Here is a 27737-nt window from a genome sequence, read left to right as displayed (position 1 = left end):
CAAAAAAAATCATCTTGACAAAGTAGAAACGCCAAGTTGTGGAATCAAGAAAACACTGTATGGAACAGTAATCACTGGGTAACTTGTCTAACAGCCTCTTAAGTTCAACGTACATTACAAGAGGTAAGAAGCCATGTCCCTTTCACCTACCACAGAACAAGTACAAAAGATACGTTTGCTGCATAAGTAAATAAAATACTAGTTTACTGTAGTTTGATCAGCAAAAATTTTCCTTCCAGCTGACTGAAGACCTCTGGTGAGCCAAAGAGCAATTAATTGTTCTACTTTTCATTTTTAAAAGGTAAAAATAAAAAGTTACTAAGTCTGAGAATTTCAATCTGTTGTGAGGGGAGGTACGATGTTCATGGGCTTTAGGTCTAGTGGATATAGAGTTCCTGTCATTTATTATTTATTTAATGTATTCTTATAATTTTTCCCTTTCCTCACTTCAGTACAAAGATGAGACGAAAACAATGCAAGTGGTTATTGAATTTCATCTTAAACTGGTGCTATTTATATGTCACTATTCCTTCGTAAAGCTTTGACTGTAAATTTCGATGAAATGCGAATCAAATGAGGGAATACATGATGTATCTGTGCAGTAATTAGTGGGATAGAGATTTGACAATTACCCAGCTAATCTGATCAACAAAGACAGCCAAATTGGGTAGTTTAAGTCTCAAAGTGGATTTACTTGGCCTAGTCAATCCAAATTGACTATGCACATTAATTACATTAAAGACATAGCTGCCAACATTCTCCTCACTGCAGGATACATGGAAAGAGCTCAAAAATAGGGGATGATGAAGGACACTGAAAGGAAACAAATGGTAGCAAGTAACCAAGTAAAATGGAGCTGGGAGAAGCAAAAAGAAACCCCAGGATTTAATTGTAACCTGAAAAAAAGAGAAAAAGCCAAGGCCATAAAAAAAAATTTAAAAAGAAAACTAATGTCTAATAATACAAGAAATAATGGAAAAGGAGAGAAGCAGTGCGAGATGTTGGTGTAATCCTATGGAAAATATGTCAACATATCATCTTTTGTGTAAATAGGTTAAAGATGATTAAAAAACTCCGACCTCTTTGGTTTTCAGTGATTTAAACAATATGCTTTTATTTACTTGTAGTATTTGAACTAGAAAATCTCCAATTCCTTCACTGATCAATCTGTAGAGTTGCTAGCACTAAATGTAGCTATTGTCAGGAGTGGGAAAATCTACAAAATTAAATTATTTCCTAAAATAAAATTGTAGCTGAAAAATTCAAGGGTGTGACCAGCAAACTACAATGTAAGATAATATAAACTTAAAGCAATTTTGTATAGCTTATTTATATTAAAGATATTCAAAGAAAAGAAACACCAATTTGGCTTCAGATCAGTTTTTCCTGTATTAGATGTTTAGTTGAGGAAATCCAGGGGGAGGAAGTTATGACTGCTGAGAGTACCAACAGCATTCATTTCTCTTGCTTATACCATCTTCTATCTCCAGTCCCCAACACTCCACATTTCATGGCTAGTTAGACTTTAAATGTATGCTTTTATTTCATCGGAGATTCATTACACTGAAATATATGAGAATCTGCAAAAATTAGAATTCAATTGAATGCAATCATCCTCATTTAAAATAAATCTTTTCCACTGGAAAAGAAACTACCTCTGCAAGGTTGCTTTTTGTTTCTGCTCTGGATAACAGTTGATCAGTGGCGAGAGATGATTCTCACCCCTGGCACCACAAAACCACGTCATTCATTCCCTTTCAGAATTATCATGGGAACCAAATTCCGGCCCACTTTTGCTTTATGATCTGGTCTGGAAAAATAAGTTCCCACATTACTATAGTATTGCAGTCACAGCAATTACAGCTGTGTCATTAATTCCTGGAGCTCATTCATGATCAATAGTTCCTGATCCTCAATATTTCTTGTTATGAGAATATTTCCTTAAGTCAAGCAAAGCTGACTTGGCAGGAATTAGGATTTAAGAACTTGCAAATTGACATTTTAGGTACTATCACATATTGTCTAGATTGGAATTACTTTTCTAGGTGTTTTGAAAACATCTAGGTACCATTCACTTCTTTCTTTCCAGAGAGGGGTTTAACATCTTTTCTATAGCAGCAGTGTCTGATAGAATTTTCTGTGAGGATGGAAACATTCGTCTTTTTTTTTTTTAAAGATTTTATTTATTTGACAGAGAGAGAGACACCCAGAGAGAGAGGGAACACAAGCAGGGGGAGTGGGAGAGGAAGAAGCAGGCTCCCCGTGGAGCAGGGAGCCCAATGCGGTGCTTGATTCCAGGACCCTGGATTCACGCCCTGAGCCGAAGGCAGACGCTTAACACTGAGCCACTCAGGTGCCCCGGATGGGAACATTCTGTCGTCTGATACGGCAAGCACTAACCACTTGTAACTATTGAGCACTTGAATGTGGCCAGAGCAACTGTAGAAATTATTTTTAAATTTTATATAATTGCAATTAATTTAAATGTAGATAGGTACAGAGCTGGGAAGAGAGTGAAGGAGGGAGGCACTTGCCTCGGGCACATAATGTAAGAGAACACCAAAAAATTCAGTAAGCAAGAGAAAAAAAAAATTGAAAGCAATATTTTTTAAGAATCAAAATTAATGCAAAACAGCCACGATAAACAAATATGAAAACTTTCAATAAATCCAAAACCAATATTACATATTTTTTTCTATTACCTCTGGCTACACATGGCCTAACGGGGCACTGATCCTGTTTTTATTTAAAATGCTGTTATTTTATTTATCATAAGGTTTCTGCAGGATATTTGATTCCTAAAGTATTGCATTTGAGTTTATCTTGATTACTGAGTTTTTTGGTACTCGTTTAAATTTTGTGTCTGAGCCTAGCGCTTCACTGATTTCACCCTAGTCCCAGCCCTGCGTGAGAGGGAACCCAAACTGGAAGGTAGCTGACGCAGGCAAGTTGCTATCAAGTGGCTGGATGGTCTTCTGGATAAATGCTACTAATTCAGAGGGCTCAACATCAGTCTCTGCTTCTGACAGGTTAATTATTCATTCAGTGGTGGAGTGTTTATTCACCCCAGGTAAGGAAGAGGCCATGGTATTGTTGTCCATGCATAGCCTCCTTCTCTGACAACATGGCTCCTCCACAGGAATGGGGGTGCTCAGGACACAGGCTGGCTGAAATCCACTTGGTGAGAGACCTTTCCACCTGATTATTCAGTGCCTCTTCTCTAATAGATCCTCCTTGGTCCTTATTAAAGTGCAGTTTTAAAAAATGTTCATGTGAGGAGGGCACATGATGTGATGAGCCCTGGGTGTTATACGCCACTCAGGAGTCATTAAACACTATACCAAAAACAAATGATGTACTATATGTTGCCTAATTGAATTTAAATTAAAAAAAAGAAAGAAAAAATGCTCATGTGTTATGTATACGGGGTGAAAGGCCACCACTTGACTTAGAAAAAATCTCTGAAGAGGCAAACAGCTGGTGAATGATCCGAAAAGATTCAAAGAAGCTGGGGGAGGGTGGCTGGTATTGAGTATTTGGGTGGGATAAATTGTATTTACTGTAAACACTTTTATGTTCTATCTATCTTGTGGGTACTGGTAAGAAGTTCATACACTGGTCTGGTCCAAGGACCACTGGTCTCTATATCCACACATTCCATATTAAAAGCATACATTCTAAAGCTAACAAAACAAAACAGGCTATATTCATTCATGCAACACGTATGTACTGAGTGTATGCTACTTATTAGTCAATTTTCTAGGTGCTGATGAAGTAATATTGAACAAAGAAATAAAGTTCATGTTCTCTTACAGCTTAGACAAATAGGAAAATATATAAAATTACAGATTATAATAAAATACTTAAAAATACAGCAGAAAAGGGGACAGGTCCTCGCTGACGAGGGGGTTTCAAAGTAGAAATGTAAAGCAACGTAGGCAGCCAAACATGCAGATATCCAAGGAATGAGCATTTTTGAGCAGCAGGAGCCTGGAGGGCAAATGCCCTGCCCCAAAAGCTTGTGTTTGAGGAACAGCAAGAGGTCAGTGTGTCTGGAGCTGAGCGACTTGGAGGGAGAACGATAAGAAATACAATTAGAGAGATAATGCAGGGCCAGGTTAGGGCTCCTTGGCAAGTGTAAGGATATATATTTCATGTTGAGTGATACAGGAAACCACTGGAGGGTTTAAACAGGAGCAAGACACTATCTGATTTATATTCACAAAGAATCATTTTGACTGTTGTGTGAAAAATAGACTTGAAAAGATATAAGGGTGATTGTTTCCATCATGTCACCATTTAATTTCTCAGGCTGTTCCCTGAAATAGAAACCTGGTGGGTCAGGCAAATGACAGTAGACAATGGCAATGTCACCAGGTGGTAGCTCTAATTGCAGCTACTGTGCCTTAGGTACCGTCATTATTAGAGCAGATTAGCACAATGTGGTGCGAAGGTCTGGCAGGCAGTATGAAGCTACTGGTCTAATACTGGGTACTGGTTAATAGTCATCATAAATGAATCAAGGCCGGATCAAAAGCAGCTTGCATTCACCTGAAATGGACATCAGTATACATTCCTGGTCCTGCCCCAGGGATTTGTCAAAATATAGATTGGAGGTGACCTCGATCCACAATGGTCAAACATCAGATTAGTTTACTGTATGCTGACATCATGTTAATCAGATCTAATGAGCAGTTAAGGCCAATAATCCGCATGCCTTATTAGACATGCGTATTCTAGAGCACAGGAGAAAAATCCTACAAACATTCAGGAGCAGGCTTAATCAGTGAAAATTTTAGGGGTTCCACTGTGTTATATGCATGCCAATATATTCCCTTCAGAGTGAAGGACAAATTTTGCATCTCACCTTATTGCTAAGAAAGTCCCAGAGTGCTTGATAGAATTCTGGGCTTAGAGGTGGCAAAGATTACACTTTGCAATAATGCTTAAATCCTTTATCAGGTGACTCAGAATGCTACCAGTTTTGAGTTGCGTCAAGAATGAGAGAAGTTTCTGCAGCAGTTTTGGCTTCAGTGTAAGTAACCTTGATGCCAGAGTCATACTAAATGGCAAATCCCATAATATTAGAGGTACCAGGGTAAATAAGAATGCAGTGCGGGTTCTCTGTCAAGCTGTGAATAGAAAATTGCTGTAAAAACCCTAGTGTTCTAGATCAAGGCCCTTCTATTGCAGCGGAGTTCTCTTCATGGAAAGCAGCTCCTGGCATGCTACTTGGCTCTAGAAAGACCAAAGGACATCAGCGGACCACATGACTGGAGCTCTCCCTCACAAACTTGATAACCCAAGTCATATTGTCTGGTAGGCAGAGCAACCATTCACTGAACAATTGGACTAGTCTGTTATGAGAAGGGAGGGTTGCTGCTACATAATAAGGAAGCAAGACATATTTTAAAACTTGGGGGGTCCACTGCAGCATTTCTTTTTATTCAACCATATGCTGAATTAACTTCAAATGGTGGATTACAGCCACCACAGCCTGTTAAGGGCATAGCAATCAAGACTGGAGGTCAAGCCACCTAGCCTCAGAGAACGGATGACATCAAGAATGAGGGATGTTGGGAATGAGTGGTAGGGGATGATGATGGATCAGCTACGGCTTTGGCAACTGCAATAGCGAGAGCCCGTTCTACTGATCCGTGCCTTTCCACTTTGTCCTCAGAATTTATGACCAGTTGTGATCTGTAAGAAGCCATGGCAGGATGGAAGGAGTTCTTCTGGATCTGTGTGGTGCAGCTGATGGGCCATAGCACGTGCTGCCAGTGTTCCGCCGAAATCCAGCCTGGCCTCACTCACTGTTTCAGCATATGCCTCCTCAGCTCCTGGGCAGTTTTGTGTCTAAAGTCCTGAAACTGTGATTCTTTTTGGAGAAATGCCCTTGGGTTCTTAGACAGTTTTATGGGCATGTGACAAGAGCCAAAGTGCCTGGAAGTTACCCTCTCTTGTGGAGACCTTGAGCTAGTGAATGAATGGCTGGTATGGGAAGATGAGAGTTCCATTTTCATGCTCAAGTGGGAATAACTTTCAGTTCATTTCACACTGCAGGGTCCCCTTGCAGGATCAGGAGAGCTTTTCTTGATTTCTTCCCCTTCCCCGTCCTGCTTCTCCCATTCCTTTGATGGCTTCTACTAAGCTTCTAGGGCTTCTCCATAGTAAAATATCAAAAAAAAAAAAATCTCATTTTAGGATCTATTTCTGGGCAATCTGGCCTAAGACAGATTCCTATTACACACTGACATGGAAGATTTAAATAGGATATTTGAGTCTGGAACTCACAGCAGAAATCTGGGTAAGAAATACCTACTTCAGAGTTGTTGGCGTATTGATTCTATATAATCATGAGGCTAGACGAGATCACCTAAGGAGTGAGTGTATATAAAGGAAAAGGCTCAGGAAATAAGGTTTCAGTTTTTCTTAATCTTCCACCACTACTTTTACCAATTCAACTAAATTTACACTGGTTTACTTAGGTTTGGTCTCAGGACAGATCCTGACTCAAGCTCTATGACAGTTCTCAAATTAGTCTCCCTCATTTCTAGTTGTTTCCTAATTATACATCACATTTTATCTATCAAACTTGCCCTCTAAAGGTATGTAGTCTGAGGGCATGACTGATTTATAGGTCCCCGTATAAGCAAACCAAGATGGATCTCTCAGTAAGCCAGAACATTAAACACCTGTTCAGAGATGCAAACGCTTGGCTCAGGTTCAGCTGAAAGAATTCCCAATACATTTTCCATTTAGGGAACACTTTCACCTTGACCTTGCTGGAAAATATGTTGGAATATTGGAAAGACAAATCTGGCAAAATATGGAGAGAGAAAGATTTACACAAGTAAAATCAAAGTATGTATTTGATCAAAAGAAAAGATCTATTTAAAATGCTATGACTTATACAATGGCTTGTACACAGTATATCTATAAAAAATATTTGTTGAATAAATTGTATTGACTCTGCCATGCATCTGCATTTTCTGCAGAATAAACTACGGTACATGAACAAGAGAAGAGGAAGCTTTGGGAATATTATTTTATACACTATATACCATCTTTACCTAACATTCTCTATGATATTTCTAGGTAAAGACCAATAGAACAATTTTGTTGAAACTTCCTCAAGTAAATGAAGTCTAGGGAATATAACAGGAAGTGATGGAAACTAACTGAAATATTGTTAAGGTGGTGGCTTTTGAGTTTCTTTTCATAAGTAGATTAGATTTTGTGAGCTGCTTCCCACATAGAACAAAAAGCCTGAAAGTGTTTTATTTAAAAGAAAATTCTAGATGTTGGCTTGAATTGAAAGTACTAGGCTTTCTTTCTTTTTGACAGTTTGCTTTTGAAAGATTTTTCTTGTGAAATACATAATACGCTGTTGCTAGTTGAATATAATGATTCCTCACCGTAGAAGAAATAAAAGAAAGGCCAAATTTTGCTAATTTTACATCTTGAGGACCTATTTGGGAGCCATATGTGTGTTAAAAAGCAGCAACCAGCGTTAATATCAAAAGCAGCTTTTCAAAACACAAACAAAAAAAAAGTAAGTGTGGATAAATGAATGCGGCTGTGTTCGCACTGAAGATATTTTGACAGTCGTGATCACATACACTGTTTTAAACTTACATAGCTTCTCTGTAGCTTTTGGATCAACTTTAACATATCTAACGCACACAAATCCTTTTAGAATAAGAAGAAAAAAGAGTCACAGGTCTGTCTTATATGTCCTAAATCAAACTAGAAATATAAACTAAGAAAAAATTCTGGAGTGGCCAGAAAATTCGAAGTATAACACTCAAAGCATAATTGCAATTAAATAATATAGGGTGAAAAGATTCAGAGATAAAGAATAGGAGAACATTTTTAACGTTCAGTAACAATTCAACATTTGTTATTTATCCCATGCTTGGATGTTTCCTATTCACAACTGCGAGATCATGTTTACACAATCCTGAATAGCAAAAATTGTAATGTTCAGTTTCATACATATTTACTAAAAAAAGCCTCAAGGATCTTGATAGGTTCCAAATCCTTCCCTGTGTTATTGATTCAGCTGACACTTGTATGTTGTGAGTAAAGAGAGTGTGTCCTCTTATTCAAAGTTCCATCTCAAAGGCCCCTAAAGTGATTTATGTATCTTTCTCCTCATAATCCATATTTTCCAGCTTCCATGTCTTGTACTTACATCCCTTTAAACAAACTTTTTGTTAGTTGATTAAGTCACACCCATTCTTCAAGGCCCTATTTATATAACATCCTTCTAAGAAACCATCTCTGATGCATCCTGTCCTCACCAAGGGGAAGTGATCATTCTCTCAATTCCTGTAGCTTTCTGTCTACACTTTCTTGGCTAATGCAGAAGGGAATGGTTCCCATGACCACGCCCAGTTTCAGTGATTTTCTAGGAAGCTCATAGGACTGAGCTTCTGGTCATAATCACGGCTATGATTTATTACAGTGAAAGGATAAAACCAAAATCAGGAAAAGGAAAAGGCATATGGAATGAAGTCCAGAGGAAATCAGGAGCAAATTTCTAAATTTACTCCCAGTGGAGTCATACAGGATGCACTTAAATCCTGCAGCACTAAGTTGTGACCACAGATGTGAAGTGCTATCTACCGGGGGAATTCATTAGAAACTCAATGCCCAAAGTCTTCACTGGCGGCTAACCAGAGGGTAACCCATTGCCTAGCATGTACTCAAATTCCAGACTTCCATAAGGAAGGCAAGTATTTTGGATAAACCATATTTTTTTCATAGTTCAGGCACAGTGAACCATTCTTATAATTTAAGGTGGTATGCCATGCCTGAAATCCAACTTCCCAGATGCCAGCCAAGGGCCCACCTTGCCAGCAGGCCTTTTTAAGAGAAGAATCTCAGGCCTGCTCTGTTATCTTTTTTTGCACAGGGAGTGATCAGTTTTACTTAATTAATTTATATATATGGGGTCTCAACTCTTTCATTGTAAGCTCACTGAGTATATGGAAGTCCTCATTTGCAGCATAGAATATAAATACTGATGGGAAACATTCCACAAATATTGAGGATTAGAAAGTTCTGCTGGTTCAATAGAGAACTGCAAGACACGGGCAGGAAAGCAGACTCAGTCGTGTGGAGAGAAGTTCTGCTATCCCACAGGGGACGGAATCCTCTGTGGTACCTGGGATTTTCCCGTATCAAAGAATTGGGGATGACACAAACTTGATAAAAACTAAGAAAGATGTCCATTTTGGGTAATACTGCTACTGACCTAAGATAATTTATTATTGTTAAATATATATTTCTTCTTATTTCACTCAGAACACAATCCATATATTGTAACTCACGTCTCAAATTCACTTGCTTACAAAAAGATTTACGGAGCGCTTACTTGGTGCTGTCATTGAGATATAAATAATTGAGTCCTATAATAAGTATCGCTAATATTTGCGCAGTGCCTGGCACTGTTCTAAACACCACTCCAAGAGCTAGATGCTATTACATATTCTCCTTTTACAGATAAAATTATTAAGGAAATTAAATAACCCACCTAAGCAGTTTCTTTGGAATCCATGCTCTTAATTACTCTGTTAAACTGATTATCACACCCTTGAAAAGCTCATAGTCTCTCTCTCTCTTTTTTTTTTTTTTGACATAAAAATTAGTTTGACAAAATCAGACAAAAAGTATCCTGGTTCTGGTTTAACTTTTTTTTTCTCCACCACTTTAAAAGTTAAAGGACTCAAATGTTGCTAGATTTTGCCATTTCACACTTGGTAGGTTACATGGTCCTAATGAAAAGTTTATCCCTTAATAATTCATGAAAAAGTAGGAGGACTCAACAATGTATTTAGCATTTGTGACTGTCATTCTGAGAATGAATAAAAGGAAAGTCATATTGGCTTAAAAAAATAAACATGCACACAGTAACCTTTTTATCTCTACGGGTGTCTGAGAGTTGAGTTTTTGCGATTGTACAATCAGACTATTTAAGAAGAGAGCTTTTCATTTCCCCCTGAATATAATGCGTTTTTGTCATTAATTGTCTCCCACACAGGGATGCAATTAATACATAGCAGAGCCTGGAAGAACTCACAGAAGGGAAACTACACTCCTTGACTTTTTTATCTCTCAAAGAAGAAGTTAAAAGGTTAAAAGTTATAAATAATCTGCATTATGTCAAACTCAAACAACAGCTTGGAAATGCAGTATAATTGTACCCCTGGATCATGAAACAGTATTTGGTGTAACAAAGGAGTTGGCGGTATGTTTACAAGTGTCTGGGTTGACATTAACATTCAGGTTCAGAAAGATGACAATGTTCTGCAGTGGCAGATGAGGCTCTTCATGATGTGACTAAGACAACAGACATTTGAAAGGTATTGTTTTAATTTACCACCACTTATGGAAACCTCCAAGTGAAAGATACCATCACCCTCATGTCACAGAGGAGGCAACTCTACCTGGCAGGTTAAGTGACTGTCTCACGGTCACATAAGAAGGGGCAGCACGGCAGCTGACTCTCAGATCCTTTGCCCAGAGTGACTACTGGACCACATTGCCTCTCAAATTTCTATGAAGGCGCTCAGATTTGAATGTAATTATAAATGTTCAGTCCCACGTGTTGAGCTGGGATTCTCTCTGGGTCTCTTATATATCTCTACGTCTTGTAAGCAGAATCGTTGCCTACTTTAGTTCTGGACTATCTTTTTAAGGATGCTTGTATAAGGCACAGCATCGTCACGTAGAGATATTGTCTCACAGAGCAATGCACAGGCATACTTCCTGTCTATTGAAAATAGGAGCGTTTCCCAAGTGTGGGGTTGCATTCCTGTAACCAATCCAGTGTGCTTGCAGAAGTCACCTGACCATCTTAGCATTGTCTCCTAAGAACTGGCCTCAGGAAACCAGCTAAAGAAAATGCTGATACTCTGGCTACTGCTCTTTTTCAATGAGTAATAAAGTTCTTTGATTCTGAAAACAAAATAAAACACTTTCCTAAACTGAAAGTGGATCTGTGTTCTCTAGCGCCTGCAGTTGACAACTATTTGGGGGGCTCTTTTGAAGTAAAATAATATAAAATTACAAAATATACAAAAGTAAGCTCAAGGCTGCAGAGGGTGCTGGCAATTGAGTGGCCTTGCAGAACGGGTTCTATTCAAAGGAAATCCATCTTTGTCTAAATCACATTTTTGGAAGTCATAATTTTCTGATTTGATAAATGCCTCTAAATGACTTCTCACTCCCCAAACACAAAGTCTGTACATTGCATTGTGTCTCATTTCAGAGAATAGCCCTGATGTCTGTTTTCTAGGCACAATAAAAATCTAGAGTATCCCTGCCTTGCCATAATCTTTTTGACACTCTGGTGTTTTGCTTAGATTTATAGACAATCTAGGGTAGGGAGTACTTTGGTTTTTTCATCCATTGACTTTATAAAACAAATATGACTAACCTAATGTCTTAAGTTATTTCTAAAACTTGTCCTAGTTAATATGAATGTAGTTGAGCCTAAACCCGTGGAAAAACTGAGTTCATGGAAATTAAGCCATGAATGTTGATACAGTTTCAAGTCGGGTATGCGACAGCTCCATGATGCTTGAAATAAGAGAAAAAAGCCCCATACTTTGCATGACATTCTGAAAGTCACAAATTATCTTTTGTGTATAGCACTGAAAAGGAAAAATGGCAACTCATTTTGTTGTGTGGAATCGTGTCCTCTTACCATGGCAAAAGCTCAAAATAGTTAAAACCATTAACAAGTCATATTTGTATATTGCTCACAAACACATAAAATATGAAAATCAATAAACAATTAAGTAAATACAGTAAATACAGTTTACCTACTTTTGAAATATTACTTGATCGACTTGCTGATCGCCCCGGGGATTTGTCATTCTGAAAAATAAAATTAGAGACATTGATTAAGAATATAGCAATAGTCTTTACTGTGGAGAAAAGAGAGCACGGCACAGGTCGACGTCTAAATGTTAGCATATTGTTCTGACTGATAGATACACAAATTGCTTACATATAGTGGCTTTTGTCTTACCAAATTTTATTTCTCTAGTATATATCATTGTCCTTGTGAAAATGTTTCTATTAGCATTGAGATATATATATATATATATATATATATATATATATATATATATCAGTCTAGAAGTATTTATTACCAGGAAGTGTTTATTCCTCTAGAAAAATAAATGTGGTTCCTTTGAAATAAATTAGAAAATGAATATATAGTCCATTATTTCCTCTTTCCCTTTTGCCACCAGGAAGATCTGAGTAAATTCTGTTTCTAGTGTCAGTAACTATCACATACCAAGTACATGATGCAGACATCTAACTCCTGCTCTTTTTTAAAAATTTTCCAGCTTGAGATAATTGACATACAGCATTGTGCAAATTTTTTATTTTATTTTAATTATTTCTTATTATGTTCAATTATCCCACTCTTTTAAAATACATATTATTCATTTCTTCTGTTAATTTGCTTTTAAAATACAAATATTTAGAAGATACTTTTAAATCTAAAATACTCAATTGTTTGAATTAAAGACCTTTAAAATCATTTTAAAATTTAAAACTTCAAAATAAGTTAAAAAATTATAGCTTTAGTTCTTGTCTCTTATAAGATTTCCAATTTAGTAGAAAAGAAGCATGAAAAAAGGTTTTGAATAGATACATTAAAAAAAAAAAAACTTACAATTTTAAGGTAGAGAGAGACCTTAAAGAATGGAGCCTCCTCTTTTGAAGCCCAGAGGCCTTTTTTTCCCAGCAATGGCAGTGCTCATGCCCAAGCCTGGGCCAGCCCAAGGCCTTCTCTCTTGTCCAGTCTGGTTGTTCTTTCTGCCCTGCCAATTATCTACTAGTGGAAAACTGACTGACTAATCGAAATGTATGGGTATCATGCATTTTACATGTACCAAGAGATCACAGTACACCTTTCCTTCTGTAGAGAAAATGTTGGAAGAAGCTGTTCTAGAAACCAAAAATTTGTGAGGAATCTGAATTAACTCTTTAGAATTTTTAAAAAAAATTTTCTGAGCATCTGGACTCGGCATCAACGTGGACCTGCATAGACAACCATGGTGCATCTTGACAGAGGTCAACTTTGAGAACTAATCTGTCCTAACAACCTGCAGGGCTGAAACTGCCCCATGATGACTGTTCCAGACCGTTTCAGAAACCCAGTGATGACAGGAGATGGCAAATGTTATCGTGGAGAAACAGGAGCTGCATTTACTGCAAACTGTCACTGTGTCATGCACAGGCTTGCAGCTATTCCAGCTAAATATTTTTTTCCTTTACATGCGACATCCATCTCATACAACCACTGATGTCCCTGTGGAGCGTGTTATTACAGACCAAGATGAGTCACAATGACACGATTAGTTACACCTCCTAACACGCCCGTGATCCAGCTGGAGATTAATGTATATGCTGCCAGCAGACATTTTTCCTTGATTAGCTTCCTCTGGTGATGGAGAGAGGTACTTTCCTCCTGACATCTCAACTTCTCTTCTAGAGACTAGAAAACAAAACCAATCCATCTTCCCTTCTGTGTGAAATTCGGGATTTTGACACACTATTTCATGAACAGAGGTAAATAAGTCACATAATATAATAGACTGGGGGCGAATTTTGTGGCAGTGGTTGTTTTGTTATGTTTTCTATATTTACATCGTATTTGAAAACACAGTTAAGGAACTAGAATTGAAAGGTGTTTCGCAAGAACCCACGACTACTATAGAAATTTAACATGGCATCCGATTTAATTTTTCAAACCAAATAGGACTTTGTGGTGTTTTGAGATAAACACAAGGAGGATCGGGTTCCCCCCACAACTGTGAATGAGTTTGGCATGAAGTTATAGTAAGGAGATGATTCCCATACTCTTCAGCAGCAACGCCTTGGCTAATGGGGCGGAAGCACTGGCTTGCTTATTTAATACTTCAAGAGATCTTTTAACCTGAAATCCTTTGGTTCTATTTTCTCCTACTAAAAGACTAGGCATTGCAAGAAATAAAGGAGCTTAGGCGAGGGTTATGTGTTTTGCCCTGGCTAAGTTCCCTATTGTTTCTAGCTCAGTTAACGGGGACAGGGGGTGCGCACCGCCGCCTTGTGGCAGCGCCGCCGGGGGGGCGCCCGACCTGCTCTGGCAGGAGCATACTGTTTGGCCAGGCTGGGAGCTCCTCACGGTAACATGGGGAAGATAGTATCTTGGGGATGGTTGTAAGAATCAAATGAGCTGTATATAAACGCTGTTTATAGTTTGCAAGGCTGTACAATTTCCATTACCACTCACAGGAAACACCCAAGGAATCTCCCTCAAAAATCACAATGATCATCACAGGTTACTAGACTCGTAATTTAAACGTGAACATGCTAGCTTCTCTGTCCTGCAATTCTGCCTCTATTGAGGATTAGATTCTGGCATGTAAAATTTGAGAATGAAAAATCAAACTCTTCTCCCCCCAAGGGGATTAAGGTAGTTTGGTCTGCCTTGCTTTTGAAGCAAAGCGCCGGAAGAACTTTTGTTCTTGGAAAACTTCCAAAGCAATTTATCTAATTTGCTACTAATTAACAGGGTGGCTTGTCCCATTACTATTGCGATGACATATTCTTCTTTGTAGATTAGTCAAATGCGGTTGTTATACCTTGTTATGGTCAGCTTAAATTCTTTACCTTACATTAAATAGAAGCTTAGACTCTAACATAAGTTACTGGTACCCAAACCGTAGTAACCCTTTAGGTCACTAAAAGTTGGAACCAACAAGTGTCAGACAGGTCTGCATGAGGAGTATGGGATCATCAAGCAGTAATGTTGAGACGCTATCTCAGCAGATTGATTTTAGCAGATCATTCACAGTATGCAAAGGGACAGACCTCTAATTTTATAAGTGGTTTTTAACATTTTCAAGAAGTTCCTAATTTTTGTTTGGTATAAATATATCTGATACTGCTGGTTTTGTTTTGAGATTATTAAGCATATAATTGTTTTTAGAATTTGATCTTACAGAACATGGTTGGATTTTTATTATCAGAAAGGAAAATGATCACCAGATGAGAAAATCATTACTAAATTGTTTTAACATATTTTTAATATTATAATATAAGGAAAATGATGTAATTCCTTTAAAAGGCAATACTCTGTGTTTCAGAATATACAATATGGCTGGACATGTATGTATCCACACATGAATACTCTGTATATTATACCAGTGATCAGAAGAGGGCAGTAAGGAAACTTGAAGGAAGTTTTTTATGGAACTGAAGGAAAATAACTAACTATTCCTGAGTGAAGAAACCAGAATAAGATCCTCACATTTCACTGATATAATGCTATTCTCTAGTTGTTTTCCTTGGTGCCCTCACCTCCACCCCCTATCCTTGTCCAGGCTAAAAGTCAAGAATATTTAAAAGAAGATAAAGAAATGAGGCAATTTTGAAGGTCATCTGAAGAATTCTAAGTGGAAAATGGAACTATTTTTGCTAAGGTAATTAAAACATGTAATAGAAGAAAAGTCTTTGAAAGCAATGTGGCTTATAAACAAACAAAACACAGAGAAGTTGAATATAGCAATAAAGACTTGATTAATATGTATAAAAAACTCATGTCCACTAAATGAAAAATGCTGTTTTTAAGGTCTATGAAACATTTAAAATTGATTCACCCTCAAATAATACCTTAACAAAAAACTTTAATAGAGATTTTATAGGTCACTTCTTTTGATATTGACACAATAAAATTAGAAATAAAAATTTGAAATGTGACTAATAAATCTTATTCACCACTAATTAATACAGTTTTAGATAATATTTGGTTCAATGAAATGAAAACTCTCTGAAAAATTATAGGCCAGAATCTCTTGAAAATGTTATATTAAGACCTATAGGGAACACAGCAAAAGCTATATCCAGAAAAAAAATTTATAACTGTAAATGCTTTCATTATTAAAGAAAACAGCAATGAAACCCAATAAGAGAATGTAGTAAAAAGAAAATAATAAAATATAAGAGCTAAAACTCATTAAAGAGATATAAATAAGAAGAATAAAGAAATCTTTTCTTACAGCAGGTCCTTGAAGATAATTACAAAATGAATGAATTTCTAGTAAGACTTATTAAGGAAAAGATAAAGCAGAAATGATAAGATGAGAAAGGATAAATAACCAAAGACAGAAAAAATTAGAAAAATCGTAACAGAATGCTACATACAATACTATTGCAACAAATCTGAAAACCTAGAAAAAATTAATCATATTCTAGCAAAGTAAAAGTTGTCAGAATTTATTCAAGAAGAGGAAAATTTGAATAGATACAATAATTAACAAAGAAGAGATTGCATAAATAAATAGAAGTCTATATGCCCTAAAAAGAATAAGGGCATGATGATTTCACAAGTGAGTTTTACCTTACTTTTAAAGAACACATAATTCAATTTTCTTATTATTCTTGACCATAGAAACATAAAATTCCCTAAGTCATGTTATTAATCTTGCAGAAATGAAACTTCAAATGTGTTAAGACAGTACCCAAAAAGAAAGAAAGAGGGAAAATAAAATTATGCTTTAGTCTTATTTGGACCACAGATGCAAAAATTCTTTAAAAATATTAGCATATATCTATGTAGCATGTAACTTTGACACATCAGCAGTGTATCTAAAAAATGCACAGGGAATAGAATAAATAGGATTTATTCCAGATATTTTCCTATCAGGAAATCTGGCAACATTTCATTAGATTAATGCATTGAAAGAGACAAACATTATGATCTTATATGCTGAAAAATATTTGACAAACCTCTGCAGTCTTACTACTATGTAAGATCTAACTAAAATAAGAATTGGAGGAAATCTCTTACATGATAAAGACAATATTTTAAAATCAATGCCCAAATTTTTTCTAAATGGTAAAATACGAGAACTATGTTAAAGAAGTTCTGCTGTAGAAGCTTGCACTTGCTATTATTGTTCAACTATCTTAGAGTTTCTAACAAATATAATAGCAATAAAAGATTTGGTAAGAAAATATATTGAAAAGAAGAAACAAAACAGGGGCCCCTGGGTGGCGCAGTCGTTATGCGTCTGCCTTGGGCTCAGGGCGTGATACTGGCGTTATGGGATCGAGCCCCACATCAGGCTCCTCCGCTATGAGCCTGATTCTTCCTCTCCCACTCCCCCTGCTTGTGTTCCCTCTCTCGCTGGCTGTCTCTATCTCTCTCAAATAAAGTAAAATAAAATAAAATAAAATAAAATAAAATAAAATAAAATAAAATAAAATAAAAAGAAGAAACAAAACAATCTTCTCTTACTGATATTATAGAAATTCCAAGTGTATCTAGTTAAACAAGAAAACTACTACAATTAATGAGACTTTTAAAAAAATTTAGTTACTTAACATATAGTGCAATATTGGTTTCTGGAGTAGAAATCAGTGATTCAGCACTTACATAAACACCCAGTGCTCATCACAAGTGCCCTCTTCAGTACAATGGCTAGATACAGGGTAATTATACCATGGCAGAGTCTACTAAACTTCCTAAAATGCATCATCCCTTCTTCTGTGAACAGAATGGTAATTGTGTATATGTCTTTCCAGTCACACTGTATTTCCCAGCATTCCTTTCAATTACAGGTTGCCTATAACTAAATTCCCACCGGTGAGATGTGAGCAGAGCTCACAATTGTTAGTTTCCTGCCTATCCCATAAATCTAAAATTTCTTCCATGCTCTTTTTCTACTGTTCAGTGCAAAGATGGTGACTCTCAGAGCAAGCCAGGAAACCACATATTAAAGATAGTAGAGATGAATTCTCCTGAGTCCTTAATTGACCACATGGTGAGGAGCCCTCTTCCAATTTGGAACATACACTCTAAACTGTCATGAAAGAGAAATAAACTTGTATTTCTTTGGAGCCATCACATTTTTTGGATTTATTTGTCAGTTCAGTCTATCCTAATGGAAATACTGCAAGATCAATAGCTTTTTTCCTCTCTAGCAATAAATATCCAGAAATGTGATAATAAAAACAAAAACCACAAAATATTTAAGAATAAATTTAACAAAGAAATTATTGAATCTTAATAAAAAGATAAATTATAGAATCTCATTGAGGAGATCATGATCTGAACAAATGAAAGCCCTACTTTTGACAAGAAGATAATTTATTTCTTACTTTGTGAAGCAGAAAGGAAATTGATAAAATTATCTTAAGGAACATATATAGAAAAAGAAATGCCTGAGAATAGCCAAGAAAATAATGAAAAAAAGAAAGATCTCCTTATGCCAGGCATTGCCCATATTAAAAGTCACTGTGATTAAGTCGATATGGCATTGACATAAGAATTGACCAAAAGGTCAGTGAAATCCAGAATAGAAAATCCAGAAACAGATAAAATAATTTCACATATAACAAAGTTGGTATTTCCAGTCAAAATTGAAAGGAAAGTTGACATAATAAATGCTTCTGACAACTGACTATCTACATGGAAGAAAAAATCAAACCCATGCATACTAAATGGCATATACAATCATCTATGGTTTTCATTTCCAGACGAAAAAAGTCTTGAATATAAAAAATTTTAAAAATTTGAAATAGAAGGGGGAATGAACCATGGGAGAATATGGACTCTGGGAAACAAACTGAGGGCTGCAGAGGGGAGGGGGGTGGGGGATTGGGATAGGCCGGTGATGTGTACTAAGGAGGGCACATATTGCATGGTTCACTGGGTGTTATATGCAAGTAATGAATCATGGAACATTGCATCAAAAACTGCATATGATCTGTATGGTGACTAATATAACAAAATAAATATTATTAAAAAAATTGAAATAAGCCTAAATTATTAATTCAATGTTGGGGTAAGGAAGTCTATATAACTAATATGAGAACCAGAAGCTGTAAGTGATATTTGATTCTATTTGATTATGTCTGGAAAAAATATAAAAATTAAAGTGTGTAAACAAACAATAAAGTTATAAAAAAGCACAGCATGGAAGACTGATCAAGTTCAATCTCTGTAATACTCAAAGAGATTTTTGTCTATTCACAAAAAAGGCAACAGAAGAAATCCAATAGAAAAAAATTAAGTAAAAGATAGGGATAGAAATTCATAAAAAAGGGACCACAGATTGTTAATAAACATATGATAAGATGCTTAAAATCACAAACTGTCAGAAAAATGCTAACTAAAGAAAAAAAAAAGTAAAGTACTTTACACCCATCATGTTGGAATGATTGAAAAGAGTGATAGCCCTCTGTTGCTGGTGGGGATAAGAAGAACGAGGGCTCTCAAAAATTGCCAGAAGTGTGAATTTCTGCAGTATCATTTGAAAATACATCTGGCAACATCTGTTAAAATTAAAAATAGCACTTTATGCAGTAATCTCTCTCCTGGGAATCTATCCCAGAGAAGTAAAAGCACTGGTTCGTAAGAATATGCGAATAAGGACACTTAATACAGCTCTGTTATTAATTGGAAAAAAAAAATGGTGGCAGTAAAGATGTACCAGTTGCGAAGTTGGTGTTTTCTCAGAACTTTAAGGCCACTGTCCTGAACCGTACTCTGCTGCTGGGGCTCTGCAAACCACATTTCTGTTTTGTCACCAACTTCCCCTGAAGCTCTGCTAAGAGGGGGGCAACACAAGGCAAACTGAAAGGCTGGAAAAGGAAACGGGGATTTGCTCCAACCCATTTGCTTTCTGCTGGCTTCTTGTCTGCTCCAAGTGTGAGTATCATCCTAGAAATGCCCCCCCCCCCCCCCCCCCCCCCCCCCCCCCCCCCCCCCCCCCCNCCCCCCCCCCCCGTACCCGCAGGCTCCTCCCATACCAGTAGCTGATACAGCTGGCAGTTTTTCTAACAACCTCAGAAACAGACCCCACACTTTGTAGATACCAGCACCAGCCAGCTGGCTCCCTCCTCAGAAGTATGAGTTTCCATTCCAGGGGCCCCCTTTTCAAGCTTTAAATGATTCCAATTTCTTTTCTTTGTTCAACCAGACAAAGCAACACATCTTTACAAAGGTCTGATTTCTCTATGTTAAAACAAAAGTCTGATTTCTCCCTCCTGATTAGATCCTGACTAATGGAGTAAACAATGGTCACCAATAGAGAAATGATGACATAAGTTATAGTAGGGCCCCACTTTAGAATATTATGCAATTATGAAATAAAACAAATCAGCTCTTTGCCATCTGACCAAAGAGGTTTCCACAAGATAAGACCAAGTGTGAAAAGTAAAATGAGAAGTGGTATGATTACTTAAAAATCATAGAAGGACAGAACTTCTATGAGTGCCAATGTTACAGATATTCATGTGTAGACATATATTTGTGTGTGACTATATAAGCATAGAAAGTCATAGAAGGATACTCATGAGTGTGTTAACATGTGTTTCTTGGGGGGAAAGTGGAACAGCAGATATCAAATTAAGAAAATTAAAGAAACAAAAATGGAAAGTTAGTCTTAGTCATCAAAGATTATATACCATAAAAGGATAAAGCTGTGCGTGTGTGTGTGTGTGTGTGTGTGTGTGAAAGAGAGATCAAAAGAGCTACAAGAAACATTTGGTGTTTATATTCCCCAAGACAATACAGTGTATGAACATAAAGGCATGAAATTAATTATTTAGTCAAGTAGGATTGGTGGGGGAAAAAAAGGATTTGTGGTTATGACATTTGGATTAGGGCTTCATTACTAACCATGTGACCATAAGAAAATCATCTACCTTCTCTGGCCTCGGCTTGCTGAATTTGCAAAATGGGCATAGGAACACCTGAATGGTTACCTTTTCAAAATAGTAGTAGAAGCAAATATGATATACTTTGAAAAAGCGTGTTCCAAATACAGTGTAAGGCACTGTATAAGTATAACTAGGACTCGTAGAATTACCAAGCTTGGATTTGCTGCAGTTAAAGGAAGATTATTGAAAAGGACATTTATTGGTCAGCAGTCACGTTTATTTTTTTAATTTTTAAAAAAGATTTTATTTATTTATTTGACAGAGAGAGCACAAGCAAGGGGAGTGGCAGGCAGGGGGAGAGGGAGAAGCAGGATCCCCGCTAAGCAAGGAGCCCAATGCAGGACTCAATCCCAGACCCTGGGATCATGACCTGAGCTGAAGGCAGACGCTTAACCAACTGAGTGACCCAGGCATCCGGCAGTCACATTTATTATTAAATTATACACTACATAGAATTTACTGAAAATACTCTTAATTTTCTTAAAAGCAAACATATTCTTAAATACCAAATTTAATGAAAAAACTTACTAATCTTGCAAATGATGATACTGAATAAAAGCCTTGTATCTATTCAGATAGCCTAAACAATTATTTTGGCTAGCAAATAAAGAATATAAAAATCATGTGATGGAAATCTCCCTTCCCTCCCTAAAAGAGGCATGCAAAAACACCCTCTTAATGTGCACACTTCTAAAAGAAAAACTCTCTACTGATGACTGACATGCCATTCCAAACAAGTCAGCAATTGTAATCCTAGCATGAGAACAAAAGGACACGTTTTTTAGAAAGGTTTGTACACTCCAGGACCAAAACGTTTCAAACAGAGTCTTGTTTGGATGGACAGAAAAATAACATAGTAAAAATAATAGGGTAAAGTAATTATTGGCTAAATTGCCAAAGCACCAGAGAAAAGGCCCTGAGGGTTTAATTTACATATCTTTACAGTTCTGAAAAGATAGAAAGGGCCCTGGACTGCTGCTAAAATGTAGAAGGTGATGTTTTCAGTTCAGCGGCTAGTTTGAAAAGGTGATTCCTGCTCTGTCTGTCTGTCTGTTTGTTTTCACAGTATATAGAGTAAGGTCAGCATAAGCTCGAATGTACAACATTTGAACCCTCCTAAGAGTGAAATATAAACAGTTTTATTTGTTCCCACAGTTCTATTCTATATGACTATGTCCACATTAAAAACAGGAAGCTCACCACACTTCTAGTATTCTAAGAATATACACCTAATTTACAAAACTTCTTGTATTTTTTTATTGATGCATGTTTTAAATTATTTTTGGTCATATGCTTTCTATTACAATACTCTTAATTAATATTGTCAAAAAAATCTACTGTCAGTTTCTAATTATTTTGGCAAAAAAACCCAATATATGTATATATGTATATATATAAAGTCCCATTCCTTATTAATTAACTGGCTGTTTTTTTTTTTTTATAAATGCTAAACATTTCCCCCAATTTTTGGCCTTTTTCTGTCTTGGCATCTTAGAGTTTAAGTAATACTTTGTGTGTTCATTTGAGTTCCAGATGTTGTGTATGCAGGTGTGCTAGACATCTATTTGTCACTTGAGATCTGTGTCCCACTCTTCATACAGATCTGTGTCCAGGAGGCACACCTGGATGGATCTAGATCATCACAGACCCTTGGCTCTCTGACTTCTGATTTCATTCCGCCGATGTGGACCCCCAGGAGGAGATTACAGGAATAGAGGGCAATGAGACAGAATAATTATTCCCTCTCTGAAATATCACCAGAGGCAGGCTCTGTCCCTTGATTGGAGGTCTCAGCAGTTGTCAGGTAGCCCTCTCCACAAGACCCACCGTGTCTCTGCGTTCTGAAAAATGTTCCTTCTCTCTGACTTTTCAAGCCCTGGGTGGTAACACTCCCTGCGGTCTCTAGCCAGAGAGCACTGAACTAACCCCTTGTATCTTCTCCATGCTCTGGTCACACCCATTGTAAACAGACTATTAATTCCCCCCAAATTATCCAATTCAGAAGTGCCATCTGTTTCTTTCTGCACCTTGATGGATATAGGTCATTATTAGTATTCTTTGTATAGCCTTATCATTATTAATTTTTGCTTAGTTTTATCGAATTAAGATCTTAGAAGTTTGCTCTAGAGGCATGGCCGTATTTTATCTACTACAGTCTGCAGCTACTAGAGAATCTATCAAGTAGTTTCAAACGATTTTTTGTATTAGAGTACATTATTTCCTTCTATGGGTTTAATTTAAGATTGGAGACATGTTTGTAAGACAGTCCATGTATTAGAGATCAACCATTTGAAATGTGCTGCATGGTAGGATTTTTTCATTAGCATTTTTCATCTTTCATTCAATTAAAAGCACTTTAATGACCATATATTTCTTAAGACACTGTCAGGGAAAATTCAGGCTAGCTTTTTTTTTTTTTTCCTAAATTTTGGAACAGGATTTAAAAATTCTGAAGTCTTCACGGCACACACACAAACACACACACGTTTACGCAAATGTCTGTTGAGGCAAGTTTCTGATCCATGCAAAGACTGGTAATTCTTCCTTCTGTACTTGTGGGAGAGCCTCCCATGTGATGTGCTACTTCCAGTCTGTTCCATTCCTGTGCCAGACTTCTATTCTTGTCCCCACTCCATTATTCAACTCTTTCTCCCTCCTTCCTTCTGTCAGTAATATATAAAGAAATGTGATGAAATTTTATCCTTGGGTATGTAAATTTTGGTTCTGTAAAATAGAGAAGACACATGAGATTTTCCTAGTTGGATAAATAGGCACAATGAGTTAGATATGGATAGGAACATAGTACCAGGAAAGGTGATATTGTCTAAGTTTCAGGACTTTCCCTCACTGTCTTTTATTTCTGGCCCGCTTTTGACAATTTCTCAATACATTATAATATTGGCCCATCAGGGAGTTTGGAGTAACAAATTTCTTTTTTCTTTTCTTTTCTTTTCTTTTCTTTTCTTTTCTTTTCTTTTCTTTTGTTTCTTTTTTTCTTTTCTTTCTTTTCTTTTCTCTTCTCTTCCTTTTCTTTCTTTCTTTCTTTCTTTCTTTCTTTCTTTCTTTCTTTCTTTCTTTCTTTCAGGTTTTAGTTATTTATTTGACAGAGAGAGAGACAGTACTTGCCTGTGCACAGGAGCTCGGGGAATATAGGGTGGGGAGAGGGAGAGAGAGAGAAGCAGACTCCTCGCTGAGCAGGGAGCCTGATGCTGGGCTTGATTCCAGGACTCTGAGATCATGAACTGAGCCAAAGGCAGCCGCTTAACTGACTGAGCCACCCAGGCACCCCTGGAGTTACAAATTCTTAAGGCAACATTTCATGGAGCTCTTTCAAGAAGGAAGACCGAAAATCAATCTTAGTTAGCATAAATGCAAATCTCATGCATGCAGGAAAACAGCACCGCTGGATTGTTTCTAAATTATTACAGCAGCTTTAACATAACTTTTCTCCCTTTATCTTTCTCTTCTCTCTCCATTGCTATAGAGTAATCCTTCCTTAAGCTATGTTTTAAAACAATCAAAAAACTCTGAACTCACACTTTAGACCATTATTCCAGGATTCTTGTCCATTATTATCAGGGTAATTATTAGACAAATGATAGAGGGTAGGAAAACAGGTGACCTCACAAAGTCCTTAGTAAAATCAAGTTACTTTTTCCATATATGCACTCTCTTGGATCCAAGAGGGAATGATTAGGAATGGCACTGGAAAGTTATTACTTAATATGGTATTATAGCTAATAAATGGTAAATTTGCCAGAATGACTGGGCTCAAATTCTAACTACACCACTTAAGGTCCATCTTGGGCAAGATACTTATCTGCTTGCAATTTCTGTTGATGCCCCTGTAGAATGTTGATAATATGATAGTCCTCTAAAGATTGTCATGAGAATTAAATTAGAAAGTGGGGATAAACTGTTTAGCATGGAACATAATGGGCTAACCAAGTCGTATCATAGGTAGTTTTACATTTTACATAAACTTTAAATCTTATTTATATACAGCCTGTATTTCATTACCTGAGAGGCATAATCTGTTAGAAATGGAAGTTTTGAATCCATTTCTTGAAAATGGGGAAAAATCAGTTTCAGAAATATGTTATGAAACATTTTTTCATAAAATTAAAACTATCCTTCCCTTCAAATCTCACCTATGGATAGTGGTAGGAGTGTGAGATTCTGTCCATCCCAAACAGCAAGGCCAATGTGGAACAGGATATCTGCTTCTGGCTCTCATCTGCGTGACACTCAAAACTAAGCCTCAGTGGGCCTTGGTCACTTCTAGAAAAGTCTTAACAAGTTGGCATATTGTAAAGGACAACTCTAAGAAAATATGTATACCATGAAGAGATGGGAAGAAATTATTTCTGACTACCAAAAAGACATTAAATAGTAAATACATCATCATCATCATAAATAAGCATAAGAATGAACTTGCAGTCAGATGTACTTGTTCAAATTCTACATCCTTTCATACTCACTAGCTATGTGAACTTGGGTCAGTCACTTTACTTCTCAGTGTCTCATGTTATTCTTTCATTGGATTTTTAATGATTAGCAATATTATAAGTAGCAGACTGAGTAGGATTTTTGGCCTGTGTCTCAATAAAGAATGATAGAAGTGGCTCTAAAATGAAAGGTTTTAGCCACTGGATTTCCATTAACTCCCTGATTCTCCACCACACACACAGAAGTCATGCCAAATAAACATACAATGTGAGTAAAAATTTTCTTGCTATACAAATTCGACTTTTATAAAACTCCCCTATCCCCCACTTCTAACTAAGTTACTGTCTTCAAACTTCCTTCACATAAAAATTCTGGAGAATCATTGTATATAATAGCAATTACTAATGAAATTGATCTGGGAGTAAATTTATGTATATTATTCTACTATCATTACTTGATAAAGTGTTTCTCAAGGGAAGGAACTATATTTCAGTTGCATTTTTATTCTTCTTAAATTGAATTGAATACCTGCCTGGAACATCATAGATGTTTAATAAATTAAAAAGAACTATTAACAATTCTGTTTGTTTTAGAGAGATATTAGCATAAGTATTCTTGAGAATAACAGGCAATAAGTATGTGATTGTAATTTATATGATATTTCATTGATGAATAAAAAATGTGTCTTTATTTTATACATTTATAATGAAAAAACTAAAATCCATACCTGTTTTTAAAACGTGGCTAAATTATAGAGCCACAAATACAAAGCAACATTGGACTGATTTTGGTTGTAGTATATTATGTTTCGGATTTCATATACAATATTATCAACTACTCCATGTGATAATGCTATTTATGAATGTTTAGTAGCACTCCTGCATTAACCAGAAGCAATTGTACTTTGACCTAAAATGATGAGCTGAAATTTTTAAAAAAGGTAGAAAGAACAGTAGTCAGATATCCCCCGAAAGTGCTACCTGGAATTCTAATATTGTAAGCTAATGCTGCATCTACTTTAGCTTACTCTCCCACAGCGAAGGTATTAGCTTTTATATATTTAAGCTTCTTTAGGCTTATGAAGTGTTTACACGATTTCAACTACCCAGATGCAAAAATCTGAAGGGGCTAACATTAGTTAATTCCTGGTGGAAATCACTGAGATCCCAGACATGCAAAAATGTGCACAGAAGGAACACGAATTAATGACTACTTAATAAAGACATTTGAATTTCTCATAATAGAAATGATCTCTGGGGATAAAATATAATAAAATAAGGGCTGGAATATCTGCTGAAAATTCTCTACTTCAATATCAGAAGTTCAAAAAGCATTAAGATCTTTGACCACAAGCGGATTCAAAACAATTAAAGAATTTTCAACCGCACTGTATGGAATGAATAAAAATCAACACTTCTCTAGATCTTCATGTACTATAAGATAGTCCAGGGAACAATTTAGTTTCTAAAATTTTTGAAAAACAGAAAAAATATAAACTACATAAATTTTAAAAAGAACACAAGAAGATAGATAAGGGCTGTCATCAAAATATCGATGGTTCAAAATAAAACAATGTTAGTAAATTATTATTTATCACCAGAAAGATTCATGTGCTTATGTAATTAGTTTTCTTAAAAGAACAAAATTGAAACTTTATGATGGTTCTTTACTTTGTGGCAGGTTCTAGGAGGCCTACAAACCCGGTAAATGTGATTCAGTTTATGCAAAAAAACAAAAACAAGCATTAAATGGATATAATTATTTGGCTTTATTCCTATCTTTTAAATTTGTTTCAGAGTACAAGATGTACAATTTATTTGTACAGAGTAAATTGCAAATTGCCTTTATGGTAATAGGAGAGAGCTATTTCACAACCTTCTAGATGATAATATTGATTGTTCTAAATGTTAGACAGAATTAAAGTCAACTTAAAATCAGGCACCCTGTAAAACTATAAAAATCCATTATTTCTGTATAAATGCGAGCAGAATCTTAATTTATAAACACATATTTAGAGTTTGTCATGTTCAAGGATTATGGTGTTCCCTTTGTATATGGAATCCAAAGAACATACTGTTCTCTCTGTTGTGCAGTGGTGTTGACTTGCTTGCCCTAGGTCAGCTCCACGTTCAACATTTGTCCCTTAGGGACCAGTGGGTAAATCATCTGCAGCAGCTGGCAGGGTTAGAGTGCAGCTACGTGCAAGAAAGCATCACCTAAAAACCAAAAAGTGCCTGGAACTGCCAAAGTTTGAGTTGGTTGCCAAGCAGCAACCCTGGGTCTAGAAAATACTAGAAATCTAGAAAGATTCTACCTACAGCTATTCTAAATGGGCAAATTAGCAAATCTTCTCTTAGAGGTAAATGGCTACGTAAGAATAAATGTTTTAAGTTAATAAGACATGTTAATTTATAATGTCTCTGTGGAAAAAATGTCCTAAGTGGCATAACATGATAATTAATGACTTAGTTGTTTTAGTGAGACGTTTATATTTCAAGTATTTAAAAATGCATGATAAAATAGTGGCACCAGGGGCTCCTGGGTGGCTC

The 27737-nt window shown here is 36.4% G+C and overlaps 1 protein-coding gene and 1 long non-coding RNA gene across 3 annotated transcripts in view; one reads left to right on the top strand and one right to left on the bottom strand.

The window, feature by feature from the left end:
* MARCHF1 (membrane associated ring-CH-type finger 1) overlaps positions 1 to 27737 on the bottom strand; it is a 293848-nt gene that overhangs the window by 138667 nt on the left and 127444 nt on the right. Inside the window, exon 2 of the mRNA XM_011235504.3 lies at positions 11839 to 11889. Within this exon, the coding sequence (XP_011233806.2) occupies positions 11839 to 11889 (51 nt within the window). The remainder of the gene's footprint in view (positions 1 to 11838; positions 11890 to 27737) is intronic.
* On the top strand, positions 107 to 5998 carry LOC117802409. 2 transcript variants are annotated; one of them, XR_004625792.1, is made up of 4 exons: positions 107 to 123; positions 4963 to 5035; positions 5194 to 5319; positions 5681 to 5998. It is a non-coding gene; the product is annotated as an uncharacterized LOC117802409 (long non-coding RNA). The 2 variants fall into 2 exon arrangements; XR_004625793.1 differs by lacking the exon at positions 5681 to 5998 and having other exon boundaries at positions 5194 to 5674.

The sequence above is a fragment of the Ailuropoda melanoleuca genome, chromosome 5, assembly GCF_002007445.2.
Source record: "Ailuropoda melanoleuca isolate Jingjing chromosome 5, ASM200744v2, whole genome shotgun sequence".
NCBI classification, from domain to species: Eukaryota; Metazoa; Chordata; class Mammalia; order Carnivora; family Ursidae; genus Ailuropoda; species Ailuropoda melanoleuca.
The sequence above is the reverse complement of the archived record's forward strand: the minus strand, read 5'-3'. Positions and strand labels throughout refer to the sequence as shown.